General features: G+C 45.6%; 1 protein-coding gene across 1 annotated transcript; it reads left to right on the top strand.

The window, feature by feature from the left end:
* Positions 1-19,296: 19,296 nt before the first annotated feature.
* LOC136596229 (uncharacterized) lies at positions 19,297-19,935 on the top strand. Its single transcript, XM_066588713.1, has one exon. The coding sequence runs from the start codon at positions 19,297-19,299 to the stop codon at positions 19,933-19,935; it is 639 nt and encodes a 212-aa protein (XP_066444810.1).
* Positions 19,936-26,000: the final 6,065 nt, after the last annotated feature.

Below are 26,000 nucleotides of genomic sequence, written 5' to 3'. Positions count from 1 at the left end.
ACTGTCATAGATGGTGTCACAGATGACAATGTAGAGAAATGAGCTTTTGGAAGGAGATCACCAGATGAAGACCATGGGGCTGTCCTTTTTGGGGAAAATCACCCCGCTTTTAGGCAGAGGTTCTCCACTTTGCCTGAATAGTAAGTGACAGGGGGCCTTCCATCATTGCCTGAAGAGTCGCAAATTGTGAGTGCAAATACTATGAGAGGTGTTTGACGTTTCATTTAGACACAGTCTTGCGTTCGTATAGAGGTGTGGCGCTTTGTGTGCCAAGCGGGCATAACACTTGGAAGGTGAGAATGCAGGAGCTGCATGTTGAGAGTACAGCTAGAGGTGCTTCCAGAACACAGAGACTTCATTGCTGGGTGTGGGAATTGTGTTTACACCACTGAATACAGCTACTATCTGTCAGAGCCCATGGGAAGGACTGCTTCATGTGAGAGAGCAAGCCAATGCTTGACAAAGACCACAATAGTGGTCGAAACGTATGCTCTGCCTGTGGATCTAATAGAAAATGCATCTTTGATGCAAGGAAGATAACTGAAGTTTCCTGTTTGCTGCTCTCTTCAACTCTTTTTGTCTAAGTAGTCTGGATTTGGTGAAGTCAGAATCCTGTTCATGAGCGTGCACATCTACAGCTTCCCCAACAGTTTTGGATTTTGGTGGTGCCGCTGGCATTCTCTTTATTGCTACAGAGCAAGCCAATGCGTCTGGCTACTCATCAGCCAGACGCATCAAGAGTCTTGTAAGTGAGGTCAGCCTTGGTAAAAAAAAAACTACACTTGTGTGCATGAACAAAAGGAACTAGTAGGGACCAATTTTGATTTTTCTTATTATTGATGTATAATGCATTTGTTTGGTGTTACGTCTATTGTAATTACACATTGCTGCTTGCTGAACCTCTGCATTAGGAGTTGTAGGGCTAGTTAGCTAGTGACAGCACTTTGGAAAATAATCATTACAGTTTTGTAATGTTTGCAAATGTTCATTAACCTTGTTTAATTTCATTTCTTTACAATTAAGGTTGTAATAAAAATGTCTATTTTTGTAAGTCTGGTGTCCGCCTCATATCCAGGTGCCTGTGTCATCCACCACCCAGCGCAACGCTGTTATATCACTCCAAGAACACAATGGACAATCCTGAAAGAGGAGAGAGAGAATCCTAAAGGGATAGCAAAAGACCTACAGAAGACTGTGCAAACTGCAGAAACATCTGTTCATGTTTCCACTATTGGACCAAGAATGGTGATCATGGAGGGATACCACGAAGGAAGCCATGCTGGTCAAAAACAACATTGCAGTCTGTCTGAAGTTTTGCTGAGATCACCTGAATGTCCAACAACACTTCTGGGAAGTTCTCAAGGCATAACTAAGACAAAAGTGGAAGTTTTTAACACAAATGCACAACACTATGTTTGAAGGAAGTAGAACACTGCAGACCAACACCAAAACTGTATCCAAGCCTGCCAGAGGGGAAAATAGTTTGAAGCTGTAGTGGCAGATGGACAGCATTATTTTGGGTTATGATGGAAGGGACATCATGCTTTGGGGCTACGATGAGGTGGACATCATGGTTTGAAGCTATAGGGGAGGGGATATTATGTTTGGGGCTACAGTGAAATTGCATAATTGTATGGGGGTATGGTGGAGAGAACATCATGGTTTGGGGCTATAGTGGGGGGGTATTCATGTTTTTTGACTATGGTGGAGGGGGTATCATGATTTGGGGTTATGTTGGAGGAAGCATCATGATTTGGGGCTCTGGTGGAGGAGGAATTATGTTTTAGTGGTACAGTAGAGGGGACATCATGGTTCTGGCTATGGTGGAAGGAGCATCATGATTTGAGTTTATGGTGGAGAAAATATGGTTTTGGGGCTATGGTGTAGGGAGATCATCATTTGGGGTTATGGTGGAGGTGACATCATAGTTTGAGACTATGGTGGAGGGAGATCATTGTTTGGGTCTATGGTGGAAGGGACATCATGCATTGGGGCTATGATGTAAGGACATCATGGTTTGTGGCTATGGTAAAGGGGGCATCATGGCGTGGGGAAGATTTTCTCCTCAGGGCTTGGACTCTTGGTGATCAACTAAGGAAAAATGAATTCTAGAATGGTTCATGAGGTCTCTACTGTACCACCATATACCACCAAGGTCATATGGTGTTATATGGAGCTGGACTTGTCATTTCACTGTTGTGTGCTATGATAACCTGCTGAGATGAGTTTTACCTGCAGTTCTATAGAAAACAACATCAAGAGAGGAAACTCGAAAACATCTGATGACATCAGCTCTTTACATCGTGGTGATGTAAGGGAAGATTCCCTTTAATTCATTGTTTTCCTGCTCCCCCCAGGGATGAAGGATTTAAATGACTCTCTGATTAAAAAAAGAAGAAGAGAACATATTTTATTCATCGCATAACAAAATTCCGAAATAAGCACGAGGAGCGAGGGACGAGTGCGCTCTGTGGACTTTATGAGCAATATTTTATTAAACTCCGAGTACAGAGCTGTAAGTGGGTGCAGCAAACTCCATGCAGCCGAGTTATTACAGCATGTCCAGCAGAAAGAGGTCTGCAGAGCTTACATTGCAGCGTACTGGGAGCGGACCGCTACTCTTAAAGAGCTGTCCCAGACTAAAATATCAGTAGGATCAGTGAGGGTCTGATCTTAAGAGAACGGGGCAACCACTGTGCCTGGAAAAATAATAAGGGGATATGACATTCAAAAGATAGCCACATCCCCTTTTTATGCTAATCAGCAGAGGTCCAACTAATCAAACATTAATACATACAATAGGCCAAAGAGTATCCCTTTAAGGTGGGCTGTGGGTTCATGAATGTTCCTGCTCATCCCTCTGGGACTAGAAATTTTTACTCTAAGGCAGCCATTGCAAAAGTTGTGGAGAATTGTATAATGCCACCCAGTATAAGTGCCATCGGGTCAATGGGAGTTATTATTCAGACCCTATAGCCATAGAACTGCAGGAGGGACAGTAAACCAGGTGATCGATACCGCTGCATGTGAAGAGAAACCAAGGGCCAAGCCAGCCACCCATGCTATTGCTCCCATCTCAGGGAGGTCCCCCCTCAGCACAGAGTAAGAGACTATGTCAGAGACTACTATCCTTTCTGGCCCAAAGTCTTGTTTATGGAGACTGTTGAGTATGGTTGATTTTTGTGTGCTCTCTCACAGAGTCTTTGTGTGTACATACCTGCCTCCGTCTGCCTTACTGCCATTTACTGTCCTACTGTATTTATCTACTGACTTTGGTTCTGGTGCTGTATTTATGTCATGAGCCTGGTTTTAGTATAATATGAATGCACTGAGATTGGTTCTGGTACTGTATTTACTCGCTGAGCTGTTCTCGTGTGGGTTTGTTGCTAGCCTACTGCTATCTGAGCAAGCAGAATACAGGCAGACTGCCTATTATATATTGTTTTCTTCCTATGATGGAGCCCCAAAAAACTTCTGCACAGGGTGCCATCTAAACTAAGGCCAGCACAGCTCATGAGGTATTTTTTTTGCCTTCCTCTGGATCAACAGCAGGAGAGTAGGCTGAAGTGGATGGATTAGTATCTTTTCAGCCTGACATACTACGCTACTACGTTATATTGTTGCATTGTTCTCCACAGCGATGGGTTCTACTGTCCAGGCTGTAGCCTCTCATCGTACAGACCTTCTGAGACTACTGCTCCACTTCTCTGCAGGATGATGAATTACACGAACGGAAGGCTGGAATTCCCACGTGGGACGCCTCTCTCTCTGCCTCCCCACAGTTGGCCGTTAATTATACTCAGAATCGTTTGATTCGGCTTTTTTTTTAATCTCACTATTTTTAATTCTTTTGAAATAATAAGTCAATAGGGTATAAAGAGGAGGGACCGCCATCAAAGCAGCGCGGTGCCGCACCATGAATAATGGATGGGGCCAAGATAAATATAGACTTCAGAAATCCCCATCCTTATGTGACGAGTTCAGGTGCTGCTCAGGAGCCCGACTCATCAAGAATCTTCAGAGCCTTCTAGAATATAACTTCTAATGTTCTATTACTACACGTAACCAAGAATCTCTTGTAAAAGCTTAGAATTCTCCAGGAGAAATGTGGAAGATCTATGAGAAAGTGCTGGACTATTATTGAGATAGATAGATAGATAGATAGATAGATTAGATGGATAGATATGGGATAGATAGATGGATAGATGGATAGATATGGGATAGATAGATGGATAGATGGATAGATATGGGATAGATAGATGGATAGATAGATAGATATGGGATAGATAGATGGATAGATAGATAGATATGGGATAGATAGATGGATAGATAGATAGATATGGGATAGATAGATAGATAGATAGATAGATAGATAGATAGATAGATAGATAGATAGATAGATATGGGATAGATAGATAGATAGATAGATATGGGATAGATAGATATGGGATAGATAGATATGGGATAGATAGATAGATAGATAGATAGATAGATAGATATGGGATAGATAGATATGGGATAGATAGAAATGGGATAGATAGAAATGAGATAGATAGAAATGAGATAGATAGAAATGAGATAGATAGATATGAGATAGATAGATATGAGAGAGATAGATAGATATGAGAGAGATAGATAGATATGAGAGAGATAGATAGATATGAGAGAGATAGATAGATATGAGAGAGAAAGATTTCGGATAGATAGATAGATATGGGATAGATAGATATGATATAGATAGAAATGAGATAGATAGAAATGAGATAGATAGATATGGGATAGATAGATATGGGATAGATAGATATGGGATAGATAGATATGGGATAGATAGAAATTAGATAGATAGATATGAGATAGATAGATAGATAGATAGATAGATAGATAGATAGATAGATAGATAGATAGATAGATAGATAGATGAATAGATAGATAGGAGGGTACATATGAGCCAGAAATGAGTTTGGTGGTAAATATATCTCCCAAGGACTTAACCATGACCGAAAAAACAGGTTATTTCTAGGGGCCTTTCTGTTTGCCCTAAAACTACCCATACTGATCAGTTCCAACTGGACTTGGACCTTAAACAATTCTTTAGAAACTTGCGTCTGAAGAGTACTTTTGCCGGTGATGTTAGTGGGAGGATTGCGCAGTCCAACCCCTGTGGAGGGTTTTCCCTGGTGGGTGTCGGACTGTGTGATAAGAGTCAATACCAGCCACCAAGTTCAAATCATTGCCTTGAGACATACATTACTTTGGTACAAAAAGAAGTGTCAAAATTGAGGTGTCAAGTGAGAATACAGAATAAAAGTAAGAGTAATATGAGTAAACAGGAATTTCATGCTCTTAAAACCCTTACAAACTACAAAACCCTTACCATAAAACCTGCGGACAAGGGTGGAGCCATCATAGTGATGGACACCTCACAATATCAGAGAGAGATCTTGAACCGATTAGGTTACAGGGATGTATATGAAGCCTTGAGGTTTGATCCAACGTCAAGGTTACAGATACAATTGAGGCTTTTGTTAAATGTTGCCCTCTTACAAGGGGTGATTGATTCAGATCTAGTCAGGTTTATTGACGTTTTGCAGCCTAGGGTACCAACCTATACTTTACCAAAAATCCATAAAGACCTGAGAAACCCACCCGATAGACCCATTGTCTCCGGCTGTGATTCCATGTTTAGTAACAGCCAAATTTTTGGACAAAATATTACGTCCATTCGCTGATGGAGCGGCTTCCCATGTACGTGACACAAGTGACTTCTTGACAAAAATCAGAGGCTTTAAAATTGGTCCTAACACTGTATTGGCATCTTTAGATGTAACATCATATACATCAATTGAGCATCATTTGGGCCTTGAGGCAGTAGAAATCTATGTGAGATTCTGGTCTCTCCAATGGTTGTCGATTTTGCCCTGTTGCTGCTCGAATTCATACTTACGAGTAATTATTTTATCTTTGCAGGTGTGTACTACGGGCAGCGACAGGGCACCGCGATGGGTTCTAACACCACCCCAACGTATGCTAATATCTTTATGCGACGTTTTGAGGAACAACATATACAATCTTTCCGATATTGGCCAAAAGTCAAACTTGGCTGCGCTACATTGACGATATTTTTTTAATCTGGGTGGATTCATCATCAGGATTATTGGATTTCCAGATGGAATTAAATTCAGTATACCCTAAGTTGCAGTTCACGTTAGTCTCCTCAATGGAGAGTGTTCAATTTCTTGACGTACTTGTATATAAGAATCGTGATATACTATCTACTGATCTCTTTGTAAAAAAAACTGACAGAAATAGCATTTTACATTATAATAGCTTTCAGTCGACTAGGACGGTGGAGTCATTACCCTTTAGTCAAATGCTACGGGTTCGCAGAATTGCAGATGAGTCCCGTGTTGATACTAGGCTGGAGCAGATGAGTCTTAGGGTTAAAACAAGAGGATATCCCACATGTTTAGTTGATGAGACTGTCGATAGGGTACGCAGAATCGATCGTGATACCCTACTGACCCCTAAAATGAAAGGACCTACTGATAGTAGAATCCTATTTGTTTCCACTTATGGGGTCGTGAGCAAGAAAATTTCAGGTACCATCAACAAGAATTGGCCACTACTGCGTAATGGTGGCGATAATGTTGTAGGATTCAAAGAAAGACATATCATGGCCTACAGAAGGGCATCCACTCTGAAAGACCGACTTGTGAAGCCATTGTTTAATCCTGAGATCACTGCTTCGCAGAGGATCCTGGCCCCTCTGAAAAAAGGTAATCACCTGTGCCATAATTGCTCATGCTGTGGTAATATGGTACGGGGTGATAGCTTTTGCCATCCCTATACGGGACATAGGTTTAAAATTAAGCATATGTACTCGTGCACCTCTACCTTTGTCGTGTACCTTATCACTTGCCCATGTGGCCTCGGCTATGTGGGTGAAACAACCTTAGAAGTAAGGACACGTATTACCCAACACAAAAGCACAATGCGCAATAAGAAAGTAGATCTTCTGGTACCAAAACATTTTGACAAAAAACACAATCAGTCGGTTACGCTATCAGGTCATTGACCACGTTCCCCCTCTGTGAGGGGTGGGGATCGTCAGTCACTATTAAAAAAGGAAGAACTTAGATGGATTTATAACTTAGATACTTGATCTCCCAAAGGTCTGAATGTAGACTATCATTATAGGCCGTTCATCTAGAATCTATCTCCACTTCGTCTTGCTATGTAGGATATTTTGCTGCTAGACATATCGATACCAGTTGGTTTTAATGAACTTCTTTTGTTTTTCCAGATGGTGTTTTGTTCCATGTTCCCGTATTGCCCACCTTTGGTCCATTTGACCCTTTTCTCTCCCCCTTTTTTTCTTTTCTTTTTCTTTTCCCTAATGGCTTATTTAATTTTTGTATTCGTTTCTTTTCCTTCACTCCCTAATATGTAATACACATGAATATAGAATGGTTATCTGAAGCAATATATGACTCCTCTCTTCTATTTGCTCTTATGGATATATTTAAAGGGGTTGTCCCGCGAAAGAAAGTGGGGGTATACACTTCTGTATGGTCATATTAATGCACTTTGTAATATACATCGTGCATTAAATATGAGCCATACAGAAGTTATTCACTTACCTGCTCCATTGCTAGCGTCCCCGTCTCCATGGTGCCGTCTAATTTCAGCGTCTAATCGTCCGATTAGACGCGCTTGCGCAGTCCGGTCTTCTCCCTGGTGAATGGGGCCGCTCGTGCCTGAGAGCTGGTCCTCGTAGCTCCGCCCCCGTCACGTGTGCCGATTCCAGCCAATCAGGAGGCTGGAATCGGCAATGGACCGCACAGAGCCCACGGTGCACCATGGGAGAAGACCCGCGGTGCATCGTGGGTGAAGCTCCCGGCGGCCATCTTGCTAAGGTAAGGAAGAAGTCGCCGCAGTGCGGGGATTCGGGTAAGTACTAAACGTTTTGTTTTTTTTAACACATGCATTGGGTTTGTCTCGCGCCGAACGGGGGGGGGGGGGGGGGCTATTGAAAAAAAAAAAACCTGTTTCGGCGCGGGACAACCCCTTTAACAATGCGTGATATGAGACTATTGGTCTACTGGTTATTAGCTAAATAATGGGCACACCATGCTCTATGGATGAGTCGGGGTTTGTCATTATATGTAAACACTATATTCATGCATGAATGTTATGTACTTGATATAAGTTTACGTTCTTTGTGACGTTAACTGGATATTTAATGAGAAACATTTGGGGGTGCTTGAGTTATGCATTTATATCAGAACTACCGTTTGGGGAGCGTTGTCATGGTGGCTGACACTACATTATGGTAGTATATATGCCAATCTGGTATTACATATGTGGATACATATGAATGGCACTTGGGCAGTGGCACATATGACACTTTATGATACATGTTCATGCCTTTCGGTACACACACTTTGCGGCGCATGTGCGCCGGTAAGCATGATTTCTGGCATTCAAGTCACTCGTTTTGCATGGGGTGACGTCAGGCAACACGTATGGGCTGGTGTTGATGACACCGATCACATGTATCTTTGGGCTGCTTCGCAGCCGTTACGTACGGCGAATATGTTCCATGGCGCATGCGCGCTGCTATTTTTACGTCACACGTCATTGATGTAGTGACGTCATATTGCGCATGCGCATTGCTGCCAGAGACGCTTAGCGTCTATACCGTCAGGTTGCTAGGCAGTCGTCGAAACAGGATAGCGGTAGTGACGTTTAGGCGCCGGAAGCAGTGCTAATTAGGGGAGGTTCTATGGCTGTGACGCTGCTATGCAATTACTATTTATTTGGGGATATGTGATCATGGTGGGCATCCGGTGCATGGACCTACTGCTCTGTTTCATCAGATAGCAGTATGTACAACACCTTCTGTTAGATGTATGTTAACTATTCTTGTTTGTCACATGTTTTTATGATGTGTGTGCATATAGATTTATTTCTTGTGTATTGTCTGGTATTGTCTTTAGGCTTGAAAAAGACCTATACGCTCGAAACGTTGCCTACATGTCTAACTAGGAAACAATAAAGGCTCTTTCAATAAAGAGACTGTTTTTGCACCATTTATGCTGCCACACTTTAGTATACTTTAAGATAGATGATAGATAGATGTGAGGTAGATAGATAGATAGATAGGAGGTAGATAGGAGGTAGATAGATAGAGAGATAGATAGGAGATAGGAGATAGATAGATAGATAGATAGATAGATAGGAGATAGATAGATAGATAGATATGAGATAGATAGGAGATAGATAGATAGATAGATAGATAGATAGATAGATAGATAGATAGGAGGTAGATAGATAGATAGATAGATAGGGAGATAGATAGATAGGAGATAGATAGATATGAGATAGATATGAGAAAGATAGATAGATAGATATGAGATAGATAGATATGAGATAGATAGATAGATATGAGAGAGATAGATAGATAGATAGATATGAGAGAGATAGATAGATAGATAGATAGATAGATATGAGATAGATAGATAGATAGATATGAGATAGATAGATAGATAGATAGATAGATAGATAGATAGATAGATAGATAGATATGAGATAGATAGATAGATATGAGATAGATAGATAGATAGATAGATAGATAGGAGATAGATAGATAGATAGATAGACAGATAGGAGATAGATAGATAGACAGATAGGAGATTGATAGATAGATATGAGATTGATAGATAGTTATGAGATAGATAGATAGAAAGATAGATATGAGATAGATAGATAGATATGAGATAGATAGATAGATATGAGATAGATATGGGATAGATAGATAGATAGATATGAGAGATAGATAGATAGATAGATATGAGATAGATATATATGGGATAGATAGATAGATAGACAGATAGATTGGAGATAGATAGATAAGACATAGCTTAGATAGATATGAGGATAGATAGATAGATATGAGATAGATAGATATATAGGTAGATAGGAGAGAGATAGATAGATAGGAGATAGATAGATAGATATGAGATAGATAGGAGATAGATAGATAGATGGGAGATAGATAGATATGAGATAGATAGATAGGAGATAGATAGACAGATAGGAGATAGATAGATAGATAGATATGAGATAGATAGATAGATAGATAGATAGATATGAGATAGATATGGGATAGATAGATAGATAAGACATAGCTTAGATAGATATGAGATAGATAGATAGATAGATAGATAGATATGAGAGAGAGAGATAGATAGATAGATCGGAGATGGATGGATAGATAGATAGGAGATATATAGATATATAGGTAGATAGGAGAGAGATAGATAGATAGGAGATAGATAGATAGATAGATAGGAGATAGATAGATAGGAGATAGATAGATAGGAGATAGATAGATAGATAGATAGATAGATAGATAGACAGATAGGAGACAGATAGATAGATATGAGATAGACAGATAGATATGAGATGAGATAGATAGATAGATATGAGATAGATAGATATGAGATAGATAGATATGAGATAGATAGATATGAGATAGATATGAGATAGATAGATAGACAGATAGATATTAGATAGATAGATAGATATGGGATAGATAGATAGGAGATAGATAGATAGATAGATAGACAGATAGATATTAGATAGATAGATAGTAGAGATGAGCGAACACCAAAATGTTCGGGTGCTCGTTATTTGGAACGAACTTCCCGCGATGCTCGAGGGTTCGTTTCGAACAACGAACCCCATTGAAGTCAATGGGCGACCAGAGCATTTTTGTATTTCGCCGATGCTCGCTAAGGTTTTCATGTGTGAAAATCTGGGCAATTCAAGAAAGTGATGGGAACGACACAGCAACGGATAGGGCAGGCGAGGGGCTACATGTTGGGCTGCATCTCAAGTTCACAGGTCCCACTATTAAGCCACAATAGCGGCAAGAGTGGGCCCCCCCCCCTCCCAACAACTTTTACTTCTGAAAAGCCCTCATTAGCATGGCATACCTTTGCTAAGCACCACACTACCTCCAACAAAGCACAATCACTGCCTGCATGACACTCCACTGACACTTCTCCTGGGTTACATGCTGCCCAACCGCCCCCCCTCCCCCCCACAGCGCACACCAAAGTGTTCCTGGGCAGCCTTCAGCTGCCCTCATGCCACACCACGCTCATGTCTATTTAGAATTGCGTCTGCCATGACGAGGGACCGCAGGCACACACTGCAGAGGTTGGCACGGCTAGGCAGCGACCCTCTTTAAAAGTGGCGGAGCGATAGCCCACAATGCTGTACAGAAGCAATGAGAAATAGAATCCTGTGCCACCGCCATCAGGAGCTGCACACGTGGGCATAGCAATGGGGAACCTATGTGCCACACACTATTCATTCTGTCAAGGTGTCTGCATGCCCCAGTTAGACCGGGCTTTTTAATTCATAGACACAGGCAGGTACAACTCCCTATTGTGAAGTCCCTGTGGACCCACAGCATGGGTGGCTCCCTGGAACCCACCGGCGGTACACAGAAATATCCCATTGCATTGCCCAACACAGCTGAGGTAGTAATGTCGTGCTTAATGCAGGTGGGCTTCGGCCCACACTGCATGCCCCAGTCTGACTGGGGTTCTTTATAAGTGTACAGATGTAGTAAAAACTCCGTGTGCACCTACAGCATGGGTGGGTGCCAGGAAGCCACCGGCGGTACATAGAAATATCCCATTGCATTGCCCAACACAGCTGAGGTAGTAATGTTGTGCTTAACCCTTTCCAATCCAATTTGTATATGGTTTTCCTAGGGGGCTTACTCTTTTTCTGCCGTTATACAACGGCGCTATATGCTGGCTAAAGCCAGTACTGCATGAGCTGACACGTAGGATAGGCTCCGACAGCAGAGAGGCTGGCAATATACAGTAAGAGAACCCCGACGGACGTCTACCAACAACGGAGCTGTACAGCCTTAAACCCTAATGTCTTCACAGGTCACACAGTGGACTGGAAAGGGTTAATGCAGGTGGGTTTCGGCCCACACTGCATGCCCCAGTCAGACTGGGGTTCTTTATAAGTGGAAACAGATGCATTTATAATTCCCTGTGGACCCACAGCATGGGTGGGTGCCAGGAAGCCACCGGCGGTACATAGAAATATCCCATTGCATTGCCCAACACAGCTGAGGTAGTAATGTCGTGCGTAATACAGGTGGGCTTCGGCCCACACTGCATGCCCCAGTCAGACTGGGGTTCTTTAGAAGTGTACAGATGTATTAAAAACTCCGTGTGCACCTACAGCATGGGTGGCTCCCTGGAACCCACCGGCGGTACATAAAAATATCCCATTGCATTGCCCAACACAGCTGAGGTAGTAATGTCGTGCTTAATGCAGGTGGGCTTCGGCCCACACTGCATGCCCCAGTCAGACTGGGGTTCTTTACAAGTGGACACATGTAGGTTAAACTCCCTGTGGACCCACTGCCTGGGTGGGTGCCAGGAAGCCACCGGCGGTACATAGAAATATCCCATTGTATTGCCCAACACAGCTGAGGTAGTAATGTCGTGCGTAATACAGGTGGGCTTCGGCCCACACTGCATGCCCCAGTCAGACTGGGGTTCTTTAGAAGTGTACAGATGTATTAAAAACTCCGTGTGCACCTACAGCATGGGTGGCTCCCTGGAACCCACCGGCGGTACATAAAAATATCCCATTGCATTGCCCAACACAGCTGAGGTAACGTCAGCTGTAATGCAGGTGGGCTAAAAATTAATTTGATTACACTGTAGGCGAGGGCCCACAAAAATTGCTGTATCAACAGTACTAATGTACATCCCAAAAATTGGCCATGGCCAGCCAAGAGGGCAGGTGAAACCCATTAATCGCTTTGGTTAATGTGGCTTAAGTGGTAACTAGACCTGGAGGCAGCCCAGTGTAACGAAAAATTGGTTCAAGTTAAAGTTCCAACGCTTTTAAGCGCATTGAAACTTATAAAAATTGTTCAGAAAAATTATTTGAGTGAGCCTTGTGGCCCTAAGAAAAATTGCCCGTTCAGCGTGATTACGTGAGGTTTCAGGAGGAGGAGCAGGAGGAGGAGGAGGAGGAATATTAGACACAGATTGATGAAGCAGAAATGTCCCCGTTTTGGATGGTGAGAGAGAACGTAGCTTCCATCCGCGGGTGCAGCCTACGTATTGCTTAGGTATCGCTGCTGTCCGCTGGTGGAGAAGAGAAGTCTGGGGAAATCCAGCCTTTGTTCATCTTTATGAGTGTAAGCCTGTCGGCACTGTCGGTTGACAAGCGGCTACGCTTATCTGTGATAATTCCCCCAGCCGCACTAAACACCCTCTCCGACAAGACGCTAGCCGCAGGACAAGCAAGCACCTCCAGGGCATACAGCGCTAGTTCAGGCCACGTGTCCAGCTTCGACACCCAGTAGTTGTAGGGGGCAGAGGCGTCACCAAGGATGGTCGTGCGATCCGCTACGTACTCCCTCACCATCCTTTTACAGTGCTCCCGCCGACTCAGCCGTGACTGGGGAGCGGTGACACAGTCTTGGTGGGGAGCCATAAAGCTGGCCAGGCCCTTAAAGACTGTTGCACTGCCTGGGATGTACATGCTGCTCGATCTACGCACATCCCCTGCTACCTTGCCCTCGGTACTGCGCCTTCTACCACTAGCGCTGTCGGTTGGGAATTTTACCATCAGCTTGTCCGCAAGGGTCCTGTGGTATAGCAACACTCTCGAACCCCTTTCCTCTTCGGGAATCAGAGTGGGCAGGTTCTCCTTATACCGTGGATCGAGCAGTGTGTACACCCAGTAATCCGTAGTGGCCAGAATGCGTGCAACGCGAGGGTCACGAGAAAGGCATCCTAACATGAAGTCAGCCATGTGTGCCAGGGTACCTGTACGCAACACATGGCTGTCTTCACTAGGAAGATCACTTTCAGGATCCTCCTCCTCCTCCTCCTCCTCAGGCCATACACGCTGAAAGGATGACAGGCAATCAGCCGGTGTACCGTCAGCAGCGGCCCAAGCTGTCTCTTCCCCCTCCTCCTCATCCTCCTCATGCTCCTCCTCCTCCTCCTGTACGCGCTGAGAAATAGACAGGAGGGTGCCCGGACTATCCAGCGGCATACTGTCTTCCCCCGCCCCCGTTTCCGAGCGCAAAGCAGCTGCCTTTATGGTTTGCAGGGAATTTCTCAAGATGCATAGCAGAGGAATGGTGACGCTAATGATTGTAGCATCGCCGCTCACCACCTGGGTAGACTCCTCAAAATTACCAAGGACATGGCAGATGTCTGCCAACCAGGCCCACTCTTCTGAAAGGAATTGAGGAGGCTGACTCCCACTGCGCCGCCCATGTTGGAGTTGGTATTCGACTATAGCTCTACGTTGTTCATAGAGCCTGGCCAACATGTGGAGCGTAGAGTTCCACCGTGTGGGCACGTCGCACAGCAGTCGGTGCACTGGCAGCTTAAAGTGATGTTGCAGGGTGCGCAGGGTGGCAGCGTCCGTGTGGGACTTGCGGAAATGTGCGCAGAGCCGGCGCGCCTTTACGAGCAGGTCTGACAAGCGTGGGTAGCTTTTCAGAAACCGCTGAACCACCAAATTAAAGACGTGGGCCAGGCATGGCACGTGCGTGAGGCTGCCGAGCTGCAGAGCCGCCACCAGGTTACGGCCGTTGTCACACACGACCATGCCCGGTTGGAGGCTCAGCGGCGCAAGCCAGCGGTCGGTCTGCTGTGTCAGACCCTGCAGCAGTTCGTGGGCCATGTGCCTCTTATCGCCTAAGCTGAGTAGTTTCAGCACGGCCTGCTGACGCTTGCCCACCGCTGTGCTGCCACACCGCGCGACACCGACTGCTGGCGACATGCTGCTGCTAACACATCTTGATTGCGAGACAGAGGAGGAGGAGGAGGAGGAGGAGGGTGCTTTAGTGGAGGAAGCATACACCTCCGCAGATACCACCACCGAGCTGGGGCCCGCAATTCTGGGGGTGGGTAGGACGTGAGCGGTCCCAGGCTCTGACTCTGTCCCAGCCTCCACTAAATTCACCCAATGTGCCGTCAGGGAGATGTAGTGGCCCTGCCCGCCTGTGCTTGTCCACGTGTCCGTTGTTAAGTGGACCGTGGCAGTAACCGCGTTGGTGAGGGCGCGTACAATGTTGCGGGAGACGTGGTCGTGCAGGGCTGGGACGGCACATCGGGAAAAGTAGTGGCGACTGGGAGCTGAGTAGCGCGGGGCCGCCGCCTCCATGATACTTTTGAAGGACTCCGTTTCCACAACCCTATACGGCAGCATCTCAAGGCTGATGAATTTTGCTATGCGGACGGTTAACGTTTGAGCGTGCGGGTGCGTGGCGGCGTACTTGCGCTTGCGCTCCAACAGTTGCGCAAGCGACGGCTGGACGGTGCGCTGAACTACACTGCTGGATGGGGCCGAGGACAGCGGAGGTGAGGGTGTGGGTGCAGGCCAGGAGACGGTAGTGCCTGTGTCCTGAGAGGGGGGTTGCATCTCAGTGGCAGGTTGGGGCACAGGGGGAGAGGCAGGGGTGCAAACCGGAGGCGCTGAACGGCCTTCGTCCCACCTTGCGGGGTGCTTGGCCATCATATGTCTGCGCATGGTGGTGGTGGTGAGGCTGTTGGTGTTGGCTCCCCGGCTGATCTTGGAGCGACAAAGGTTGCACACCACTGTTCGTCGGTCGTCAGGCGTCTCTGTGAAAAACTGCCAGACCTTAGAGCACCTCGGCCTCTGCAGGGTGGCATGGCGCGAGGGGGCGCTTTGGGAAACACTTGGTGGATTATTCGTTCTGGCCCTGCCTCTACCCCTGGCCACCGCACTGCCTCTTGCAACCTGCCCTGCTGATGCCCTTGACTCCCCCTCTGAAGACCTGTCCTCCTGAGTAAGCGTTGCACACCAGGTGGGGTCAGTCACCTCATCGTCCTGCTGCTCTTCCTCCGAATCCTCTGTGCGCTGCTCCCTCGGACTTACTGCCCTTACTACTACCTCACTGCAAGACAACTGTGTCTGATCGTCATCGTCCTCCTCACCCACAGAAAGTTGTTGAGACAGTTGGCGGAAGTCCCCAGCCTCTTCCCCCGGACCCTGGGAACTTTCGAATGGTTGGGCATCAGTGACGATAAACTCCTCTGGTGGGAGAGGAACCGCTGCTGCCCAATCTAAGCAGGGGCCCGAGAACAGTTCCTGGGAGTGTTCCCGCTCCTGAGCAGGTGTTATTGTAGTGGAGTGAGGAGGCTGGGAGGAAGGAGGAGCAGCAGACAGAGGATTCGGATTGGCAGCAGTGAACGGCGCAGAACTGCGGGTAGACGATAGGTTGCTCGAAGCACTTTCTGCCATCCAGGACAGGACCTGCTCACACTGCTCATTTTCTAATAACCGTCTCCCGCGTGGACCCATTAATTGGGCGATGAATGTGGGGACGCCAGAAACGTGCCTCTCTCCTAATCCCGCAGCAGTCGGCTGCGACACACCTGGATCAGGAGCTTGGCCTGTGCCCACACCCTGACTTGGCCCTCCGCGTCCTCGGCCGCGTCCACGTCCTCTAGGCCTACCCCTACCCCTCAGCATGCTGTATTACCAGTGATTTGATTTCACAGGCAGGAAATAAATTGGCGCAAGACTGCAGCCAAATATCATTTTTTCCCTTTTTTGAAAACGAAAGGCCCCACTGCCTCTAGTGAATGAATAATCTAAGTTTAATAACTGTGCTGTTTTCCTGCTAATGTGTCACAGAACGTGAGGGTAGCAGAGTTATTAACTGTGGCAGAGCAGGTATTTTTTTTCCCAATTAAGGAAAGCAAATGGCGAAGCCAGGAGTAAAACGTAGCTGGGTGCGTATGATTTTTACAGGTTGCAGACGCAGCCGACACGTGTCCACCGGCGTTAGGACGGACAGAGGCAGGACAAATAGAATTATTTTCACTTGTTTTACAAGCAAAAGGCAGCACTGCGTATATTCTATGAACATGAGAAGTTTAATAACTGTGCTGTTTTCCTGCTAATGTGTCACAGAACGTGAGGGTAGCAGAGTTATTAACTGTGGCAGAGCAGGTATTTTTTTTCCCAATTAAGGAAAGCAAATGGCGAAGCCAGGAGTAAAACGTAGCTGGGTGCGTATGATTTTTACAGGTTGCAGACGCAGCCGACACGTGTCCACCGGCGTTAGGACGGACAGAGGCAGGACAAATAGAATTATTTTCCGTTTTTTTGCACCAAAAGGCAGCACTGCGTATATTCTATGAACATGAGAAGTTTAATAACTGTGCTGTTTTCCTGCTAATGTGTCACAGAACGTGAGGGTAGCAGAGTTATTAACTGTGGCAGAGCAGGTATTTTTTTTCCCAATTAAGGAAAGCAAATGGCGAAGCCAGGAGTAAAACGTAGCTGGGTGCGTCTGATTTTTACAGGTTGCACACGCAGCCGACACGTGTCCACCGCCCTTAGGACGGACAGAGGCAGGACAAATAGAAATATTTTCACTTGTTTTGCAAGCAAAAGGCAGCACTGCGTATATTCTATGAATAATAACTGTGTTGTGGCCCTGCCTATACAATTCTTTCCCTGCAGTATCAATGGAGGGTGCAATGCTCTGCAGAGGCGATTTTGAGAAGCAAAAAAAAATGCAGCACAGCTAACAGCAGCCTGGACAGTACTGCACACGGATAAATATGGCCCTAGAAAGGACCGTTGAGGTTCTTGAAGGCTACACTCACTCCTAACACTCTCCCTGCCTATGCAGCACTTCTGTCCCTAATGCCAGGTGCAACGCTCTGCAGAGGCGATTTTGAGAAGAAAAAAATTGCCACTGCTAACAGCAGCCAACACACAGCTATCAGTGGCCCTAATAAGGACCTTTGGGGGGTCTTGAAGCCTACACTAACTACCAATTCTTTCCCTACAGCAGCTCCGGTACAAACAGCACTGTCCCTCATCTAACTCACACGGCATCTGAGCCGAACCGCGGGAGGGGCCGACTTTTATGTTCGGGTGACACCTGATCTTCCCAGCCACTCACAGCAGGGGGGTGGTATAGGGCTTGAACGTCACAGGGGGAAGTTGTAATGCCTTCCCTGTCTTTCAATTGGCCAAAAAAAGCGCGCTAACGTCTCAGGGAAGGAAGTGAAAGTAACCAGAACACCGCATGGTGTTCGTTACGAATAACGAACATCCCGAACACCCTAATATTCGCACGAATATCAAGCTCGGAAGAACACGTTCGCTCATCTCTAATAGATAGATATTAGATAGACAGATAGACTGATAGGAGATAGATAGATAAGACATAGCTTAGATAGGAGATAGATAGGAGATAGATAGATAGGAGATAGATAGATAGATAGATAGATAGATAGATAGATAGATAGATAGATAGATAGATAGATAGATAGATAGATAGGAGATGGATGGATAGATAGATAGATAGGAGATAGATAGATATATAGGTAGATAGGAGAGAGATAGATAGGTAGAGATAGATAGATATTAGATAGATATGAGATAGATATAGATATGAGATCGATAGATATGAGATCGATAGATATGAGATCGATAGATATGAGATCGATAGATATGAGATAGATAGATATGAGATAGATAGATAGATAGATAGATAGATAGAAGATGTCCCAAACAGTGTGAAAGGGCTTTATCAGAGAAGATAGCTTCCCTAAGCCGTCTGGTGTCCAATCCCTGTACACTATTCCTCTGATTAAGGCCCATTCAGGCTGTTTAGGACATCTGGAAGAATGATTTCCTGGGGGAGAAAAGGTGAGCTACTATGAGTCCTGTGTGATGTCAACAGTAAGGCCTAATGTCCAATGAGCGGATCGGACTCCGCATTCGTGAGCCCGTGGCAGAATCCACACCAGCCCGTGGTTGAGGACACTGCGGGACTTCTACTTACCCATCCGGATCTTCTCTTTTCATCACTGCGGATGTGTGCGGACGTGCCAGTCGGCGTGCTGCCGTACACATGCAGTGGAGTTTTTTTTTTTTTTAGCTCTTGCTTTCCCGCGTAATCCACGGCCCTTCCACTATTCAATTGCGGAGTGCCACAGATCAGACTGCTTCCATTGACTTCAATGGAAGCTGTGCGTGCGGTACCCGCAGTGAAATGGAGCATGCTGCGATTTTTTTTTCTGGACTACCAATCAAATCTGCATGCTCTATTTCACTTGCAGATGCCCAAGTTTTCCTATGGGTGGCTTGATTTGTGGATCTTCCGCTTGGGTCAAATCAGATCCGCAAATCACATCCACCCGTTAACATTGGGCCTAAACCATCCTGAGACCATTCATGGTGTGGATGCTCACTCACAGCCTAAGAACACTGCCATCCAGGAGCGACTTCTCCCAGCCATCCGGGAGCGACTTCTCCCAACCATCCAGGAGCGACTTCTCCCAAGCATCTGGGAGCGACTTCTCCCAAGCATCTGGGAGCGACTTCTCCCAAGCATCTGGGAGCGACTTCTCCCAAGCATCTGGGAGCGACTTCTCCCAACCATCCGGGAGCGACTTCTCCCAAGCATCTGGGAGCGACTTCTCCCAACCATCTGGGAGCGACTTCTCCCAAGCATCTGGGAGCGACTTCTCCCAAGCATCTGGGAGCGACTTCTCCCAAGCATCTGGGAGCGACTACTCCCAAGCATCTGGGAGCGACTTCTCCCAACCATCCGGGAGCGACTTCTCCCAAGCATCCGGGAGCGACTTCTCCCAAGCATCCGGGAGCGACTTCTCCCAACCATCCGGGAGAGACTTCTCCCAACCATCCGGGAGAGACTTCTCCCAACCATCCGGGAGCGACTTCTCCCAACCATCCGGGAGCGACTTCTCCAAACCACCCGGGAGCAACTTCTCCAAACCATCCAGGAGCAATCTGATGGTGAACAAGGCTTTCTCCAGCATGGTGGCTTACCATGTCAGAAAGCAAAAGTGAGAACTAAGTGACTTGATGAACAAAACATTGACATTTGTTGTCATCTGTAAGGATTTGGCCCAGAAGCTGATATCCAGCATGCCAGGGCGAATTACAAAAGTCTTGAAAAATAAGGGTCATCACTGCAAATACTTTGCCCGAACTTCATGTATTTGTCAATAAAAGCGTAAAAACTTCTGAGATACTTCTAACTGTACTGCAGTAACCATAGAAACATCTGACTAAAAGATCAAAAGACACTGAAGAAACCTTTGTGAAAACCAAAATTTGTTTCAGTCTCAACTTTTGGCCACGACTGTATGAGCTGCGCCTTCACTTTCATTAGGGAAACTTTCTTCCAGAATTCCCATGATGCATCCTGCTGCTTGGCTCCCAGTTATGTGTTTTAATAGACTTTAATTATATCCTTACAACATAGAAGACGTCTTCAGGGTTCTTTATAACCTGCACCTTCCATCCTCCTAAATCATTAATACACATTTTAAATAAATTTAAGTGCTGCCAGCTGAAGTGTTAAAACAAATGCGCGGCGGCGGTGGCGGCGGTGGCGTTCATGAGAACAGTGTGTATCAGAGAGCCAGTCGCCTCCTTCTTGTTCAGAAGTAATATGATTTCAGGCATGCGTTCTCCGAAATGCAGTCGCTCAACCGTGAGTAAAATGTCCTGACTTTAAAAAGTACAATTTTGTTTAAGCTTTAATAATATCTTTTATAAATTATTCACGAGGCGTGACGAGGATGAACTCGAAGCACGGAGGAACGGCAGCTGACAAAATATGGCAGAAGGAGTCCATCAAGAGGTAACTATGGGGGCCAACCTACCATGTGCCATTTATAATACTGGTGTCATCTTATGTTACAAAGGCCGCCATACAAGGGCATAGCTAAAGGTTCATGGGCCTGGGTGCAAAGGTTCAGCTTGGGCTCCCCTATTGCAATAACTCCCCCCACCCCAACCCCATTACTACTTTGCATGACTACTACAGCTGGTCTGCCACAAAAATACATTTTATATATATACCAATTCTGTAATTGCAGTGCAATTACCTCCAGTGATTACAAGTGACATCTTCTCTGACTGGTGTTGTCTACTTTCTCTGTTCTTCTCCATCCAGCCCAGACCACCATGAAGATTTCTTAAAGCTACAACTCAACTCTGCACACTCTTCCCATCCTTTCGCTACCCCAAATGCCCCTCTCAGTGTCTCCCACAGTAAAAGTGTTCCCTCATGTGCCTCACAAAATATTACTCGCACACTTCTTATCTTACTATTCAGTCTGGCGGAGAGCAGGGGGTGACAATGTTAGTAGTGGAGGGGCCTCTTGGCATCCCTAGCTTAGGAGCTACATTGTAATTGCGACCCCTATAGCTATGCTACTGTGGCCATGGATATGTCCCTGGGTTGGGTGCTAGAGGATCCTCTGGTGGGCCAAGGTTCTAGCACAATGATACATTAGAATACTCCATTCCTAGGTGACTATGCAGTCATCATCAGCCTCTTGGGGCACCCAAGGAACCCCAGTCCAATGCTGATAAAGTACTTATGAAATTACCTTCATGTACATTTTTATTAGACCGCAGGTGGACTATGACTTCCACCAGCCGGACGTAGGTTGTGAACATGCAATCTCGTGAGTGATGCAACTTTTTACTATTGAGTGTCACTCCATTAGGGGACAATTGGAAGCACCATGGCCCAACCACCATGGCTCCTGTTTATTTTTACAAAAGTCGCATCAAATGTGCATCAGCATGCAACTTTTACATGTTTCTATGTGGTAGTTGCATGTAAAGTGAAACTTGTGCCTCTAAAGGCACAGATCCCATATAACCTATGAGAGTAGGTAAATGCCCCCTTGATGGAAAGTAAGAGATCATTGCTAAGCAAGTGGAACATCCGCATTTGCTCATCTCATTAGTATAATGTTTTGTGGACATAGAAGTCCCATTATGGGATTAGTTGGAGTGGCATCCTGAGACCTCTTCCTTAGAGACAGTGCATGGAACATTCTGCCTGATCACAGAAGCTACTGAATACTGAGGGGCTATAATATACCACAGTCACACGGTCCACTCTATATCCTGCCCTGCACCAATCTCTATCAATATGATCAGTGCCAAAGAGGAAGATTGAATACCATCAGTCCGTTTCAGACCAACCCTTTCACCACCCTTGCCACCAGGGATACTACAATTTCTCTTACACCATCCTAGACCACCAGGGATGTTAAAATTAATTTCTTCATCACTTTATCCCTGTTATCATTACCCCTTCACCATACAAGTCCACCAGTGATGTTAACATTATGCTCTGCACCACCAGGGATGTTATCATTACCCTTATACAACCCTAAACAACCAGGGATGTCCCAAATAATCTCTTCATCATTTTAACCTATTTACCATTACCCCTTGACCATACTAGTCCACCAGGGATTATAAGATTAACTCCCATACCACTATGAGTGTTAAGATTTACTTCTAGACCACCTAGGATATTATGATTAACCTTATACAACCCAAATCACCAAGTATGTTACAATTAATCTCTTCGGCATTTACCACCCCTCTTACCATTACCCATTCACCATACTTGTCCCCTAGGGATGTTAACAGTAACTTCTAGAATGCCAGGGATATTATCATCACTCGTATACAACTCAGACCACTAGGGATGTTACAATTAATCTCTTCATCATTTTAGTCCACCAGGAATATTAACATTAACCATTATACAACCCCAGACCGCCATAGATGTTACTTACAATGTCTTCAGCACTCAATGGAGATATTACCATTAAACTCTCCATCATCCTAGAGCAACAGAGATGTTTCCATTTGCACCTTTACCATCCTTGACCACCAAGGATGTAACCATTTACCCCTTCCCTACTGTAGAATGCCAAAACATTACCCTTTCTCCACTGCAGATAGCCATGGGTGGTTAATAGAGATGAGCGGGCATACTCGTCCGAGCTTGATGCTCGTTCGAGTATTAGGGTGCTCGAGATGCTCATTACTCGAGACTAGCACCACACGGTACTCGTCTCGATTAAACAAGCACTGTCCATTGAAAGCAATGGGCTGCCGGCGAGCGCGGGATGAATTTTCGGGAAGGGCTTAAAAATATAAGCCCTTCCCTGAAATTCATCCAGAAATGTGTAAAAACAAAAAAAAAAATATATACTCACCCGGTCCGCGGCCGGTGGCAGTTCTCCTGAACTGCTCTGAGTAGTATTCAGCAGCCGGGGATTTAAAATCCCCGCCTGCTGAATGAGCTGAATGGGTGAGTGAGTGCAGCCTCTGATTGGCTCAGCGCAGGGACCAATCAGGGGCAGCTCTCAGCTGAATGACAATTCAGGAGAACTGCTGCCGGCCGCGGCTGAACTCCGTCTGCCGGGACCGGGTGAGTATATATATTTTCTTTGTTTTTACACATTTCTGGATGAATTTCAGGGAAGGGCTTATATTTTTAAGCCCTTCCCGAAAATTCATCCAGCGCTTGCCGGCAGCCCATTGCTTTCAATGGAGCCGGCTGTATTGCCGGCTCCATTGAATTCAATGGGCTAACATCGTTCTTCTCTGCCACAGCTGTTACAGCTGTGGCAGAGGAGAACGATCTTTATGCTGACAGTGCGGGGGGGGGGGGGTCTCACTCTTGCCACTATTGTGGCTTAATAGTGGGACCTCGGAGCCCAAAATGCAGCCCTGCATGTTGCTCCTCGCCTGCCCTATCCATTTCTGTGTTTTTTACATGACTTTGGTGATTTGCTAAGATTTTCACAAATAAAAACCTTAGCGGAGCACCAGTCATATACCAAAATGCTCGAGTCGCCCATTGACTTCAATGGGGTTCGTTACTCGAAACGAACTCTCGAGCATCACTGAAAGTTCGACTCGAGTAATGAGCACTCGAGCATTTTGGTGCTCGCTCATCTCTAGTGGTTAACATTAAGGGAGTTGTCTGATATATATTAAAAAATGAAGGAAAAATGATAAAATAAAAAAGAAGCAGTACTCACTCATTCGATTCGCGGCCGGTCCAGTGCTGCAACTCCATTCCTCCGCCCCAGGTTTTGTTTATATGGCTGCAGTGGTAACATGCAGTAAAGTTCACTCAAAACTATTGGTGACCAAACTTTTGGGAAGTTCAGTTCAGCTGGTTTACTGAATTTCAGCAAAAAGTTTGGTTTGATCTGAAGTAGTTCAAATTGAACCTGATTGGTGAACTTCAGCAATACCCCTAAACTGGTGTATAACACTGTATGAGAGAAGGAGAAGAAGGAGGAAAAATAATGGAGCTGTAGAGAAAGGAAGAAGATGGAGAAAAAGGAAAAATGAGGAGGAAAAATAAGAAAAGGGAAGAAGAGGAAGAGAAATAAAAATAATAAGAAAGAGGAATAAAAAAAGGACAAAGAGGAAGAAGATCGAGAGAAAGAGGCGGAAAGAGGAACAGAAAGAAAAAAAAGAGGAAGGAAGAAAAGGAATAAGGAGAAGAGAAAAAGAGTAAAAAGAGGAGGAAGAGGAAAAGGAAAAGGAAAAGGAGGAGAGAAAGGAAGAAGAAAAAAGAACAGTAAGAAGAGAAAGAGGTTGAAGAGGAAGAAGAGAAAGAAGTGGAAGAAAAAGAGAATGGAGGAAGAGGAAGAAGAAAACAGGAAGCAGGATGCTCCGGTGTCATCTCTTAACACATTCAGTCCTTAGATGTGCACTCATTGTCAAAAAAGAACTCTAGCCCCTCAAACGAGTTGTCATTTTCCTGCAAAACTGGGCATGTAGTTCCATCTCAGGCAGATATGTAAGTTCTTAGAGTTTTGGAGTAATTAGATGAAAGGTCTTGTCACCGGAGGCCCTAAAACTGGTTTCCCCATTGGCCTACAAAAGGCTCTCGGAGGCTCCTTGTGTGCTGTGACCTCTTCTTCCGCTTGTGTATTGCTTGTTGACCACTAGACGCCTCTACGACGCAGAGAAGAGATGTCACCCCGCTACCAGAGTCTGAGATGGGCACGTTATTGGGATGTGAGAAGCTGGAGGTTGCATTGATGAATTGTCACCCACCGGGCCATTGTGACCAGACTGTTAGGGGGTGTTGGGACCAGTGGATAAATGAGGGCTCACACACAAGGCGATTGGGCTTAGGGCACCCTCGACAGGCTAGTCATGTCTGCTGCCCTCATGCGGTTTGCCACAAGCATCATTCTGCTATTCCTGTGCATATGGATCCTCTGTCTGTTTTCATCCAGCACTGAGAGGGTTAACCAGTAATCTGTCTCAGCTCAGCTGTTGGTTTAATAGGCAATCTTCCCCCTCGTTAAGCTGAGCTGATGCACTTCCTGGTTGCCTCAGAATTGGTGTTTGTTAGTTTCTGACAATCATAGAATCATAGAATGGTAGAGTTGGAAGGGACCTCCAGGGTCATCGGGTCCAACCCCCTGCTCAGTGCAGGATTCACTAAATCATCCCAGACAGATATTTGTCCAGCCTTTGTTTGAACACTTCCATTGAAGGAGAACTCCCCACCTCCCGTGGTAACCTGTTCCACTCATTGATCCCCCTAACTGTCTAATGTCTAATCTGTGTCTCCTCCCTTTCAGTTTCATCCCATTGCTTCTAGCCTTGCCTTGTGCAAATGAGAATAATAATCAGCTTTCTTTGGTCACTCTGATCTGTGTCTTGTTAGCCTCCTTGCGTTGGGTCTGTTTCAGGTCTTCTGTTCTGTCTGAGGTCTCTTGCATATCTGATCTGTCTGTACATTTTTGTCTGTCAGTTTTCTGTCAGTTCCCATTCATGTTTATGGTTTGCCCCTGTTCTGTCCCACATCTGTGTGCTCCTCTGTCTACTAATAGTTCCTACATTTGCTACCCCGTCAGGGATAGTTAGACACAAAGTTCCAGCGCAGGGCCGCCCTTATCGGGGCGATTACCTTGCTTGTAGATAGGGGTCTGTCATTCCCTCTGCAGCCAAGGGTCAGTCTCCCTTTTCCTGGCATCAGTCCATCTATTTGAGAAGTCAGCTGCCAACCACTCCAGGCATGGGCTAGGTTTCATTGGTTGGTCCAGTGGATCCAC

Source organism: Eleutherodactylus coqui, chromosome 1 (assembly GCF_035609145.1).
Source record: "Eleutherodactylus coqui strain aEleCoq1 chromosome 1, aEleCoq1.hap1, whole genome shotgun sequence".
NCBI lineage: Eukaryota > Metazoa > Chordata > Amphibia > Anura > Eleutherodactylidae > Eleutherodactylus > Eleutherodactylus coqui.
This window is presented reverse-complemented; position numbering and strand designations above follow the sequence as displayed.